This window comes from Melanostigma gelatinosum, assembly GCF_949748355.1.
Source record: "Melanostigma gelatinosum genome assembly, chromosome: 14".
In the NCBI taxonomy this organism is placed as follows: domain Eukaryota; kingdom Metazoa; phylum Chordata; class Actinopteri; order Perciformes; family Zoarcidae; genus Melanostigma; species Melanostigma gelatinosum.
The window spans coordinates 15,865,231-15,880,360 of NC_136647.1; the positions used below are offsets into that span (position 1 = coordinate 15,865,231).

At 41.0% G+C, this 15,130-nt stretch overlaps 1 protein-coding gene across 1 annotated transcript; it reads right to left on the reverse strand.

The window, feature by feature from the left end:
• Positions 1-10,563: 10,563 nt before the first annotated feature.
• Positions 10,564-13,818, reverse strand: LOC306787896 (LIM/homeobox protein Lhx1-like; the record flags this gene model as incomplete). The annotated part of the gene is made up of 5 exons (XM_079283206.1): positions 10,564-10,937; positions 11,214-11,370; positions 12,178-12,449; positions 12,793-13,013; positions 13,649-13,818. The coding sequence occupies 5 exons, from the start codon at positions 13,816-13,818 to the stop codon at positions 10,564-10,566; spliced, it is 1,194 nt and encodes a 397-aa protein (XP_079139332.1).
• Between the last annotated feature and the right edge of the window lie 1,312 nt (positions 13,819-15,130).

Here is a 15,130-nt window from a genome sequence, read left to right on the forward strand (position 1 = left end):
TTACCCAACTTAGTTTGAAGTTTGTGTGTGTGTGCAAAAATGTAGCTATTTCTGTTTCTTTTTTTAAATTAGGCGGTTTTCACAAAACACAAGTTTTTAAGAATTTGAAGTAATTTAATTTGTCAATTATTTTGGTATATTGATGATCCTCAGGACAGATAATCACATCACTGGAAGCCTCAATAATTTAAGCAGTCAGAACAAAGTCCATGACTCTGGAGACGTTTTCTGATTACTCAAACGATCGTCTTCCCATTCCTCAATCCACAGATGATTAAAGTGGCATTTTCTTCCCGACTTTTAAACTTCAACAGTATTAAGGAGGATGACGCAGATCAAACAAACATTGAGGGATCTATTTCATCCTTTTTCTTTGTCTCGTTCTTTCATTTCATTCCCTTGGCTCTGTCAATTATTTTACCGTCCTACCAACAAATATGTAAGACAAATTGAGTTGCATGCACCCAATACCCACCACAATTATAAGTGGCCCAGTAAGAAAATGAGTCATTTGGTGGTATAATTGGAAATGTGCCTTTGCTTGGTCTCTGGTCTCCCAGAGGGTTTTGCTCATTTGTGGTGCCCATGCTAGGCCGGCTAATTCGCCTTCTAATCACAGACAAAATGCAGAATCAGGTTCCTCCTCATCCACTGGGGTGGAGGGAACGGGTTAGGTGAAACTGGCATAAAACGGCTTCATGTTGTCCTTTTTTCTATTTACAATGTGGATCAGGAGTGTTGATATGTAACACATTGATTTACATCAAGTCTTGAAAGGCTTTGTCTGCCTTCTATTGGTCCAATGAAATGCCTACTTTTAGGGAATAGAACTAAGCTGATATGCAAAATCTATATATATTTTTTTACTTTCCGATTGCCGAGCCCCAGTGATGGCTGCTTTCAGGCAGAACTGTGACCAAAATGGAGCAGGGACCAGCAAGAAATATTAATGGTGGGCGAGAAAAAAAAGAAGAAAATCAGTGTCTGCAATAAGATTTAAATGTAGGCATTAAGATAGTGCAGAGGGAAGACTCAATCATGCATCTGAGGCCACCATAATTCCACATTCACCCGTCTCAATGACTTGACAGCACTTGAGAGACAATGCCCGTGACCCAGTTGCAGGATTCCAATTAGCAGGGTGTATGCAACAGTTGAGATGAAAAGAGAACAGGGTCTTTACAGAGCCCCGGGGCTGTCTGATTACTGCCTGAAAACAAGAGTCTTTTGCCCGTGACAAAGAGTCGACCGACACAGAGGGAGTGCTGGGCCCCAGCTGTTCTCATTCTCTCCAGGCTGAGGATTCTGGAGAGCTCATCTCCGCCTGCCTTTTACATTTCTACCATATTAGAAAGTATATAGCAGGCCAGCCACAGTAAGACACTTTTCATATGTGACTTATGAGTTGAATAAGTGTTGGGAGATTTTTCAATCCTGGATAGAAATCTGGTTCATAAGCCTGCATCTGTCACAGCAAGGCAACCGCTTATGTTTTACAGGTATACATCTATATTTCTTGTAACCATGTTAAAGTAGCCTATCTTTTTATTGTTTAAAATGTTTTTAGTGGACTACTACAAAGTTTATTAACATGATAGTTTCACAACTCAAATTGAGTATTTTGAAATACATTGCCAAAGTGCATTTTCAATAAGTAAATTAGCTTGCGCTAAGGTAAGGTTTACTTTGAGCACAACCTTTCATCAGTGAATATTTGATCATTATTAAGTAAAAATAAAGTAATTTTACAACAACTTAAGCTGTATTTAAGTATTCCTATGAAACAAGTTCTAATTTAAAACACAGATTTTATTGTACTTAAGTATATTTTCCACAAGTCTTCAAATGCCTGTAAATCTGTGAAGTAAGTTTACATGCTACTTTCTTAATTAAACTCATTACAAGGTCATAAATCAAAAGTTATTATGTCATGTGGTTAGAATTGTTAAATACAGATGATTGATATCCACATATCCAAAGCCTAATATCAACTTACTTCACATGAAGCAGATACATTAACTTTAGTACCCAGAACATGCTGCAGTATAGTTTGATCAAACAGACTCAGTCTAGTTGGGTTCAAGCTGATTCTCTAATGGGAAGTAACACACTGTTGTCATACTGATGGCTTTGTTTGCATACAGTTTTATGATGGTGGTGCTTCAGATTCCACAATGCATGTCAAGGATTTCATGATTTATAATGTTTGAAAGACTTCAATGATGAAGGGCAAACCGAATTTCTGAAAAGCAATTTCCATCTACAGATCAAGAATTAAAATGAATGACGTATTGTATCTTGAATGCAAGAGAGGCCAGCTTCGCTGTTCTAGTCGTGAATCTCTCCAGGGGCAGGGAGGCAGCCTGTCAGCCAGCTGCATGAGAGGCTTAATCTTCAATCTGCGTTTGGAACGTGCCACAGGGGTCAAAGATTACAACACCCTGTGATCATCGCCCCCATAATGCATACATTCTCATTCTGTCAGGGCTTGGTAAACATTGGCCTGACGAACCGAGCACCGGGACAACAGAGAGGAGGGCTAACTCACAGGCAGACAGACAGACAGAACAAAACAGAGGACTTTACGTTAAAAGCTCAGCACCGACTAAATATTTTAGTCCTGACTTCATTCAGAAATACAGTTTTTATTTTAATAATAAACACATCCACCAGCAAAACTCTCCTCAATAGCCTGCTTTTCATCGTCAGGAAGAAATCAATATTGTGCTGTAGTCGAGTACACAATAACTAGGTTGCTATTTGTCCTAATACTGCTGCTCATGCACCAGACGACTGTTGCTATTTTTACTGCAACATTAGAGAAACATAGCTCCACCAATATGAACAATAATATGCAAAAATCTCCTCAGCTGTGCATTGCAGACCAGGTGAAGCTGCTCCCTGTACCATACAGCCACCACCACCCCTCCCCCTCCCCCTCACCACCACCACCCCGACATTAACATTCATGGGGCCACTGGAGTGTGGCGAGCCGCGTAAATTGAGCCAGCGTCGAGATGCAGGGGTGGGGGGGGGGGGGGGGGGGGTAAATGGGGGATGGAGGGATGTTTGAGGAAGGCGAGGGGTGGGGTGGGGTGTGGTGGTGGTGAAGGCTGCCCAGTATGGGATTGTGGGAAAGGTCAGCAAGCAAGGTGCTACGTCTTTGGCCATATATCACAGTTATTACTGTGGGTCATTGACTGGTATGGAAATTAGAGGAGCAGTGACAGCCTCGCGTGTCATGATGCTGTAAGAATGGGCAAGGCCGGGCCAACAAGAAGGCACTGCAATCTCAGTAAAAGCGCCATGGCTCCAGGGAACATTCCCATCAGCCTCAGCTGTATCGGCCTAACTACTCGAGGTCAATGCCGAACCTCAACCAACCGGCTCTGCCTCAACCATGCTACGCAGGGCTGGTCCTGCCAAGACAAGCAGTGGGATTCATAATCTCGCCAGCATACTCATAAGAAGTTATGATATGCGCAGAGATGCTGACTAAAACAGTTGAGCTGAATGGTAAACGTCAGTCCAGCAGCAGTGCTGTTTGAGAGGGGCGCCACATTAAAATGCATGCATTACAGGCATATCAGCAGCGCGTGGAAAGCCAACTCCCTATGGAAATGTTGGTCGGCTGCTTCTCATAGGGCCTGTGGAAGGGTTTATTTGTGACCAGTGTCCTCTGGCTCAGAAGGACAAAGGCAGCCAACCAGGGAAATCATTGTGCTTGACAACATCACATACAGTAGTTCCATCTGACAGCGTTGGTTTGAAACATTTAAATCAGACTGATGAAGACGTTTTTAAAGTTATCGAGAAGCTGTCACTCCAGAAGGGTGGTGGTGGTGGTGGAGAAAAGTAAAGACTGTGGAAGGGAGACAGCGGTATTGCTGAGCATGGTCATACTGCTGCAAAAGCTGCTTCTTCTCTGTAATGTATTGACTGACTGGCCTCTGATCGCTTTGGCTGCAAAAAAAAAGGCCGATACGTTTCAGATGAATGTGCTTTTAATGAAGCTCTTCACTTAGTGCTGTAAAAAGCTTAAAACAAACTTTTGACACTGGAGAAGACACCTGCAGCACTTGATCAAACACTGAATCGATGCGTTTCTCCTGGTGGCTCAGAGAAATGGGAGTACAAAGCAGAGGAGGTGTGGACCTGGCAGAAACACTATAGCTCATGAACCCCCCTCCCTCCACCCTCCCTCCTCCTCCTCTCCACAACTGTCTCGCCACCCTGGTCGTCAACCCCATTACACAGACGCATGCACACAGACGTTTTGCAGCGCCGAGCCTTTTCACACTTGAACATCGCGCGCTTGATTAGAAAGGAGAGAAGCGGCAATCTTCAATGTGTCTTTGTCATGTCTTTGTCTCAGTGTCCCCACGAACCACAATTACAGCACACAAAGAGATGTGAAGGAATTCAGCGGAGAATGTGTATAGCATTGTGTCAAACCAGCTGGGGACCGAATACCTCCTCGTGCCTCCATACTGCAGGATATTTCAGGCCATTATTTTGCGTGCTGTTATTTGGCTTTTGACGTCTTTTGTCGAAAGCAAGAGCACGAGTAGTCGATTCCACAGACTGGTAGTGATGAACATCTTCTAATTATGTCAGCAAGTTATCTCAACACAATTGGCAGCTGTTTGCCAATTTCCAAATCTTGAATTTGAAATGATCAAAAACATGTATGTTGATAATTAATAATAATACCTAAGTTTGCAAGGGCAGATCATAGACGAATTGAAAACATGTCACATTTTAATGCATTTTATTGTCATCATCCTCTCTAAAGATGAACAGCGAGTGAATGACTTGTCACAGCTATAACATGCTGAAATCTTCTCAGCACTTGGCCTTGCAGATTAAGCACTGCAGGGAAAGAAAGTAGGTGGGGAACACTCATGATTCTGTCCTCTTCAACTTTAATCAAAAGTACACTGACGCGCTGCAGCCCCCTCCCTCTCTTTCATAATAATGGGCCGCTAAAAATTCAGGAGGCAGGCTCCACATCAATCACTCGCCAGATTTGAGTCCAATGCAATAAATATGTAAATGAGGAGAAGCCAGTGTCTCGTAGCTTGGAGATCAGCGCAGAGAGAGAGAAAAAAGGGAAAAACTGTATTAATTGCCCATGGCCAGAGGAATCCTATTACTGTGGGCATTGATTATAAAATTGTATGTGTGAATGATTTTCATGCAGAAAGTGGACTACCAAGCCTACAGCGAAATTTGAAGAAAGAGTCAAATTAGCAAACGCGGGGCCACATTTTGCAAGTGACTCAAAGGAAACAGCAACGACAAAAAGGCCAAATCTCAGTTGAAATAAGATTTAGATTAGAAAATGAAAAGGATTTCTATGTCAAATTACAATAAAGTATTATCCAATCAAAATCTCTGTCCAGTTGTAATGTTTAACGGCGTTTACTTGCATTCAAGATTTACTTCATTCCTTTCTCAGAGGCACAGGAGAACGGGGCACATGATGCGCTTCTTCTTTTACTCGATTCCATTGAAGTCGAGTCCATTAGTGTGGTGCCCTAATGGACTCTCCCCTGAAAGATAGTTGACATTTTCCCACACTACATCATGATGAGGAGTGACAAAATGGTTATAAAAAGTCTTTATATGAAGAGCTTTTATGCATTATGCTCACTTTTCCAAAACAAATTGAGTGAAACGAAATCTAACACCTGACCACAGACTGCAAACGCACAGTATCCAACAAACCGAGCTCACTCTAAGATCAGTGTCATGTTTGGTGAAAAGAAACCATTAAGGGACGAACTGCAAGTAGCTTTCAGCCAAGTCAAGTGCAGCGTATGCGAGCAGTCAAAGTGTCCAAGTGGTGGTGATGAGCACTCGGCTGTTAGAAGTGAAAAGACTAAATCCACTACTTGTTTGACAGGAACTCTCAGATTTGGGTGTGTAATATTTACAAAATACTAAATATGTACATACTTTTGTTCTGCAGAAACACAAACATATGTACGACATGTCACATCTCAGAGGACAGATATTGTGCGTGCTTTGTCCTACAGTCGCCATAATCACTAGACTTTAATTGATTCGCTGGCCTCATGTTTGACATGCAAATCTCCCACTTAATCGTGGCATTTTGCTCAGATAAACAGGGATTACCTTGATTAACAACATAGCATTACCTCCAAACATTTGAAAGTGGTAGGCCTTAATTAACACAACATGACCCCATTTAAAACCTTCAATAAATGTTTGTATTTCATGAATATTTATATATTTATTGAAAAGTCTTCTTTTAGTATCGCTATACTAGTGGTCTTTGGGTATCCATCAACGTTATCTGAAAAGAGATTTGATATAATTGGATGATATATATATTCATTCATTTACTCTTTGCTATGCACCTTAATGAGGTGGACAACACAGTGACAACCAAGAATGTTGTTAGAAGAAATGCGGTGGCGTTAAACTGAGAAACGAGATGTAGACATCTCGACTTATCTCTTTTTATTGTTGAGAACCACTCGAAATGCTATCGAGCATATAGGAAGTATGTTAAAGTCAGTATGTTAAAGTCCACATTTCACTGCATCGCTCAATCACTCTTCTTAGAAATCACTCCAACTCATAACTCCAACCTCTGTGAGAACTTGAGGTGGCTGCCGAACAACCACTCTGGGACAAGAAACGCTCACTTTCACTTGATACTGTATCGTGGATATGATCTACTCATTTCCTCTGATTCCCACAGTTACAGTTGAGTCCGCATCAAAACAACTACTGCTCCCCAGTGCTTTCAAAGTTCAATCAACTTTTGAGAAGGGACGGTGTAACGTAGAAATGCACTGTGAAATGAAGCCATGTGGAACAGATACTAATCCCGGAGCGGGATGGGACTGTCTGGAGTAACAACCACCAGCTGATGAAGGAAATGGTGCCTCGAGCTTTTCCTCCATTAGCAGCTGCATTGCCCGAGAAAGTTTGTATCTAACTGCGACTCCATTTGTGGAATTTGTCTTTGAACAGCAAAATGATCTTATTTCCAGGGGAAGTTAGGGTCTAACTACATAAAAGGTGAGTCTGATGATATCTATATTTTTCTTACTGTCAACAAATCCCATGGAAAGACCAAAACAACAATGAATCTTCTAGCAAATATTGACTGTGTAAAGCCGGATATATCTTTATTCCTTTGTGCCCGAGAGCTCCATTGTTAAAACACATCAATGAGCAACGCTGGGTGCCATATTCCTTCATTAACATGAGCACAGGCGCTGTAGTTATCTCCGCCAGGAGGATCATGCGATCGGTCGCGTGGATACGTGAGTGAGTGAGTGACTGTGCACCCATGTGTCTGTCCATGCTACTCTCGCATTGTGCTGCAACAAACTGCAGGATGCTTTGGGTGGCCAGTTATGGCTGCATGCTCAGGGACCTCTCATGGTTGCGGTTAATCACACTTTCTCAAAACACCTTCCATTGCCTGTTTAGGTATAGGGGCCGCCAGTGATAACACAGAATGCATCTCCGATCGCCCATCCGCTACTCTGCACCCACAGTGGAGGGATACCAGTTTGCGGTGTGTTTGTTAAGCAGCTAACAGAACGGACGTTGTGTTTGGCTAACAGCTAACAGACCTACCAGGCACACAGTGCTTACCTCTCGGCCGCTGCGCCTCGCTTTTATCGGTTTGAACGGCCATGATTCTTGTTTGTGAGTTTGAATGGGATGATACAATGCCTGACATCCCCATCAGTGTCTAGTAAGCCATTTGTGGGTTGTATTCATTCAACCACACAACAGAGCAGTGGTCGTTGCAGACACACCTTTCTACTGTTGAAATACCCAATTTACTCTAATTTGAGTAATGTTTTATAAAAACTAAAGTGCCGAAGTCGAATTGAGCTATTTTTTCAAAACAACAATGAGCAGGTTAAGGACGATGGAGAGTATGAGATGGAATAACTTTTTGGTTTTGGTCTTTTCAGTGGATTCGTTGACAATAACAAACAAACAATGTGTTCATTAGGGTTGTGTTATTGAGAACTTTGCTGGCTTCATTGAAAGGTATCAGCTTGCTTTTCCAACATCAGTTTTGATCTTGTGACCAACTGATGAGATATCAAGCCCAAAGTGAATCTTAAAAACATCCCAATGGAAACAACGGTGAGAAATAACGGATCCACATCTATGTTGTCCAGCAGTTCTTAGTGACTTGTCGCTCCTGCCCCTCCCCCAAACCGCTTCACTGATCTGCTCCTTCAGCCCCCTGCTTCGCTGCCCAGTGTGGTTCAATGTTCAGTGTTCGTCCCGTCCTCCTTTGTGCTGCTCTCATCTTTCCCTGACTCTAAAATATCCAGTCGGTCATCATCTCCTTCTTCACTATCAACAGAAATGACTTTTCATTTCATGCAAGCTTATGGACAATTGCCAGATATTTTAAGAAGGCCCTTTTCATAATGTAAACATACATGCAGTATATTAGGTGCTTAATAACTTTACAATTTATATATTTGTCTCTGAAAGGTCTCTTATAATAGAATGACTATGTTGTTGTTTGCTCTTAGTGTTTATGAACAGAACCGCGACCTCCTCGGATATATCAAGAAGCAAACAGGCAAACAGGCAAACAAATGGCATTGAAACATCCGTGGTGCTGTGTTCTTCACTCACAGTACCGAGCAGACATCACCCACTCTATAAACCCGACAGCTCACTAACATTTGCAAAGTGATCCGAAAAGAATGCTGACCAATTGCTCCTGGATTTGAAAGTTCATTGATTGCTGGCTAGATGTTTCGTCTGGATTAGCCAACACTGTCAGTAACACCACAAAGAGCAGCTCTAGCTTTGTTGACTGTGCTGCAGCAGACCGCTCTTCTTCTCTTTTTTTTTTAAGAGAACCTCTCCATGAAATTCATTTGAAAAATCCTAAATGTCCTTGTCAAGATGTTTGCATTATAAAAGTTTCGGGTAAAGAGCTACCATTTAGCAATCTGTAACAATGGAAAATACTAAATGTTACAGCAACTAAACACAGGTAAACATTGTTAAAGGTGCTCTCAATAGAAAGAAACTAAATGTGTGTGAATACAGTGAATTAAGAATCATTAGTAGTTAGCAAGTATACGTATGTATGTTTATTTATTCAGATCAGTACTGCCACTGGTTTCATCAGAACACAAGGAGGATGATAATGAAAGTAACACTGTTTTTTAAATGAAGTTGCTTCCTTAATTGATCGCCTATTTAATCTCAACAAAGCCCTGTTCATTACACCTTTTAAAAGTCAAGAAGCCCCCACACTTGAAAGACCTAGTACTATATTCCCCCCAAAAAAAATTAACAAATAAAAATGATCAATATGTGTTTTATTATACAGTGAATGGTCGTAAACATCGGTCTCATAAACTTAATTGGAACAATCAAGTATGTCTCATAAAAACAACATTGCTGCTGCTGGCAGTGTGTGAGACCATCAATGTGAGTAATATGACACTTTGATCCACTAAGACAAAAAAACATTTTGATTCTCGGCTGTTCGGCTAACTGAGCTGCAAGTGACTGTTTTCACTACAGAAAAACATGCTCAGATAATTAGGAGAGGAAGTTAACACTTAAAAAACGTTGCGTCTCAACTAAAGGTGCAGGATTGTGCCGTGCATTGGCAACGGTTTATTAGTATTCTCTGTTTGTTTTTTAAAACTTTTTTTAATGAGGACATAGTACGAACTAGCACAGTGAGTGAAATAGAACGGCTACAAAAGTTTGGTTGGTTTGCATTAAACAGTCTGTCCATCGGTTTTATACAATGCTGATATTCAAACTATCATATCACTAACAATCGGAATACTGGAGCTTTAAGTAAACAGTTGACTGTTCTCTACACTTGTCCATCATTCTGTGGGACTCATGTTAAAGTCAAATCCTTTTCTGTTACATATCAAATTTTCAGATGAATAAAGATATCCCTTTGAAGGCAAATATGTGTTGGCAATGAAATAATTGAAAAGGTAAATGACTAAGAAATATATAGGGGAAAAAAACAATGTTTCCACAGTCCTGAGAGAGGTATTTGGTCAAATGTATTGAACATCACAATCATAGTCTGTTATTAAATGATAAAATCTTGTATTACACATGAACTCATGGATTGTCAGTGTGCTTTAAACACTGAAAGGTGATTTTTAAAAGATGCTGTCATGCACCTTGACATTAACATTTCATGGACACTTGCATCAAAATATGTGGCAAAAAAACCCCCAGATTCTGCAGCATATGAATATGTTTGTTTATTGCTTGATCAATGAGGCCCAGCACTGCAAATGTATTAATGTATGTAATGTCTTAAAACAATCTATTGATTGGCTAGTCAATAAACATACCGACATACAAATATAGAGATTTATAAATAGTTAAATAGACCTTAACAGAAATACAAGCAGATAAATACAAAATTATGAATGAATGAATAATTAATAAATAAATAAATTAGTGTATTTAAATTAAGAATCAAAAAAATATTTGAAGTTGAATTGCCTTCAAAATCTAAGTGTGCCTTGTAGTTGGGTCTCGGCCGGTTTACCAGACAGTGCCTTCGCTCATTTCTGAGGAGGGTTGTGACAGCTGGTTGGTGTATCCGTTGTCACTGAGGGACACAGTCGTGTAGGGTGTGCTGGGGCCACACATCTCACTGGAGATGCTGTGCATTGAGCCCGGCATATTGGGCTCTGGACTGGGTGAGTCCGCAGGATGGTGAGAGACTGTGTCAGAGAAACAGTGCACCTCTCCGGGACAGTGGTGCCCTGGATGGTGGTGGTCCATTGCTCCTAACGGGGTGCCAGCAGGGACAGAGGAGGGCACAAAGCCCAAGTCAGGAGTCTGAGCATGGGACGAAGGTGGGCCTTGGTAGTACTCATAATTCCCTCCTGAGCCATAGTATTCACCAGGATAGTCTGCATAAATATAAATATTTGGACAGAATGTATCAGAATTAAAAAAAAATATATACACACTATAAATAGATTTTTTGTAAAAATATTTTGTTCTTCAGTTTTTAGTGAATTCAACAGACTCAACAGAAATAAATAGAAGATAGATTGATTACATTATAGTGACGCCATAAATCTGAAGCAGCATATTTGATTGATATTAGTAAGCAAGTTCATCAAAATCCTTTTTTAATTTCCAAGGAAATGATCAACCCTACATCCCCAAAACATACAGCTCACCTCCATAATAAGAGAAGTGTCCAAGGTCCTCTGCCTCCAGTCTCTCTCCCAGCGCCCTCATCCTCCTCTGGCCGCGGAAAAACACGTGTCTCCGGCCGCCCAGAGAGCTCAGCTGCTTCATGCGTCTCTCTTTAGACCTCCGGTTTTGGAACCAAACCTTTCGGACACAAAAAAAAAAGATGAAGTAAGCAGCGTGAGTGACACAAGCAGCAAAGCAAAAAGGAAAAACAACAAGAAAATACGTCCCCTTGTACCCGTCTGTGCCTTGCAGGGCCCTGTGAGCGTCACAGTAACGTTTTTAACGGGATTCTCGTTGCTTAATGTATATTTGGCTAATATAAAGATCGAAATGAGTAAGTTCCTTAAAGCATTTACTTGCACTTCTCGCCATAAAAAAATGGAAAGAGGGTTGAGGTCGAAATATTACACTATTAGGTTGTCTAGAAGTTGGAATAAGGAGTTTTTGAAAATGCGTCAAAAATGAATGTGAACTGATGGCCATTTAGCCGACTGAAACACAATTTATCTTGAAGCATTTCGATGTCGCTAACGAAGCGTCAATCCAACAGGAAATTGCATCAGGGGAGCCTTTTAAAAATGTCCACAAGGACAAGAAGCTAAGTGAGTCCTGCTTTTAAGGGTTTTAGGAGCGCAATGGGAGTAAAGATTATGGATCAAATTGGTTTGGAAAAAAAAAAAAGATATTTATATTTAAAAGAAATCTACAGAGCATTTAGGACCAATCCCCTAAGAGTGTGTCCAAAAGTCCCAAATCACAACCATTTGTTGTGTCCATAAAAGCTTTTCGTTTGACTAAATCCTGTTGTGTTAGACCTCGAGGCACCATGTAACCTGTTAAAACACTGACTGTGGATGGAATGCGTCCTATAATGAATAAAGATGGATCAGCAAATATCACCCTAGTTAACTTTTTGTTTTCTTTTTTCCTCCTTTTGCATGTTACCTGGATGACTCTCATGGTGAGACCGGTCTCTCGTGACAGCTGCTCCCTGATGTGTCGGGTGGGTTTCGGCGTGGCCGTGAAAGCCGCTTTCAGGATCTCCAGCTGCTTGGCTTTTATGGTGGTCCGAGGCCCGCGTCGTTTCCCGACGGTACTCTGCTCGTCATTCTCGTTGTTGTTGTCTTTATCGGATAAATGTCCCGTTTCCGAGTCCTTCCCGTCGTCCTGCGGGTCCTGGGAGTCCGGAGAGAGACTCGGGTCGCTGCACGTCGTGACTGCCATGAGAATTTGATACGCTGTGTGTTAGCACATGGGTCTGAGAATCTAAATCATTCCCGCAAAACCCTCCAGGAAAACAGTGGCATTTCTAAAGTGAGTTATTAACATAGCACCAATTCCAAATATGTTCATTACAATATATTATATTGTCATCGATATTCGGAATAGCCCACTTTGAGGGTATCACTATAAATACATTTGTTTAAAGAATTATACCGGAAAATCTGCTGCTGCTAATACTATTAATACAAATACTAGTAATAATGATAATAATAACAATAATTTATTAAAAATACTTTCAAAACATTAAACAACTTTCTGAATGGCTTGATTAATCACCTGAAAGGAGGATTGTGTCTTTCCCATTGTTATTCTGATAGTCCTCCTTACAAACAAACTTGAATTCGTCCAGGATGTACAGTTCCTCTCCGGTGGAAAGCTGTTTGTTACACATCACACACGTGAAACAGTTCAGGTGAAACACTTTGCTCTTGGCCCTGCGGACAAGATCACTGGGTAAAATCCCTTGGGCGCAACCGTCACACTTGGTCCCAAACGTCCTGTTGAAGAGGGAGAGCAACAGTCATGGACAAGTTTCAGCATCATACTACTAATGACTGAGATGACTTTTTTTTGTTTTTACTAGGTTGAAGTAAATTAATGATAGGTTCACAACACTGAGTTAATTTCTATCAGAGGACAATAGTCCACAAACAATTCAGCCTTGTAATGTATTCAATTCATTTCAGAAATAATATCTAATATCTAAATCTGAAAAAACAATATTACATGATGTAATAAACCCATTATGAGTGCAAATTCATTGTATGGCTTGTATAATAGCAGCTATATTATAACAGGCCTACTGTAGACAAAACATGTTGTTTATTCTTAAATAAAGAATTTTTTTCATGTAAAAGAAAATCCAACAAACAAAAAACTGACATATGCAACATTTACACAAAGTACCAGCTCCCTCGGTGTTTATGGAACTCCTGGCAGAACACAGTCCAGTGGTTTTAATACAACAGGCCCCATCAGCGTTTGATCAACATCCATTTTTCTTTATTTTGAGCGTTTTTTTTTACCTTGCGTTTCTTTTTTATCGGCTAAAAAAAAATACATTTGACAGCAGTTTTATGTATCCATTTTTTGTTGTTGTGAATACTAAACCACAAACACTTTGGAGGCTTACCTAAAGAAGTCGTTCTTACAATACAGTCTCCCTTCTCGTGAAAAACACTTATCTGACAAAGTGCATTTGCATTCGCAGCACTGGACGCATTTGATGTGCCATGGTCTGTCCAAAACTTTCAGCAAAAACCTATCAAGAATAGGCTTTTCACAGCTGGAACACTGAAGCATTGTCCGGAGTTATTCCCAGCCCAGCGTGAGGGAAATGTACTACTCTGTTGATTCTCTTTCGCCAACGTCCCAGTCACCTCGGTGTTGACTTGCTTGGGTATGATCCCGGGTATCCAAATGTATCCAAATGAATCGGAAAAATCACATCACCATCCGTGAGATTAAATGCAGCTCTTCTGTTCCACGAGGCAACAATCCACATGTGGCCGACAGCTCCGAACGAGAGGTTGACTGTTGAAAAAACAGCATTTCTCTTACAAAATTATAGGTTCATCGCGGGCCCATCTGAAGTGTGCGAATTTACGGGTTCGCGCAGAAAGAAAAAAAACAGCCTACCCACACTGCGATGTATCCCGAGTGGTGTCTAAAGCAGAACAAAATAACGATGACATGCTATCAGTGCGCTCAGCCTTGTCATGTGTGTCCCATTTTCCCTCTGATGAGCTCTCAGTCCGGGAGAAACGCTGTAATGAGCGCACCTCTTAAAGCTCAGCCTATTGCCCATTAAGAGACGTGTGACGTCAGCCTCACGAGAAACCTATGAGCAGCCTTTTCAATTCACTCCACCACATGCACTTCGGTATTATGTAAAGAAAGTACAAAACTATGATTATGAAAATAAAATAAAAATAATAATAATCACTTTAAATGAATTATAAAACTGATTATTTTTCTATGTCTGAGAAGAGACACGGGTTTTACAGGTAAAACCAGAACTTTAAATAAAGACATGACATTAATGCTTTATCATTGAGAATTAAAAGGGTCCAAACGAAGTTTTTTCGCAATATTTCTAATGACGGTGACACTGGCTGGCCAAGGAGCTGTAACGGGAAATAATTAATAAGAATAAAAAAGAAATAAAAAAAGATCTCCACCCTCCAACAACGCTCTCATTACAATAATAACCATTTTCTCTCCCAAGGATAGCCTGCTGAGGGTCGATGATGATATCATAAGAATACATTATTCCCTGATTGTGTGGGAGAATAAGACTGCATCAATGGCATATGACAAATGATCAGCAGGCCCTAACCCTTCAGTATGGGGAGAGGACAGATGAACATGCCCAACACAAGCTTTTCACATGGATGAATGTTGCGACCCAACATTATACTTAAAGGACACGGATCACTAATGGTCAGAATATCTGCGCCAGGCTGCCTGCTAGATGTTATCGCACCGTGTTGGTGCACTGGTGAAGGAGATAGCGCGTCTCCCCGTACAAGCTCCCAGCTCTGGTAGTCGCTGATATCTTGTGATATCTCAGCTCCCGACAGATAACGTTAAACGCGAGTGAGTGAGTCAGCTT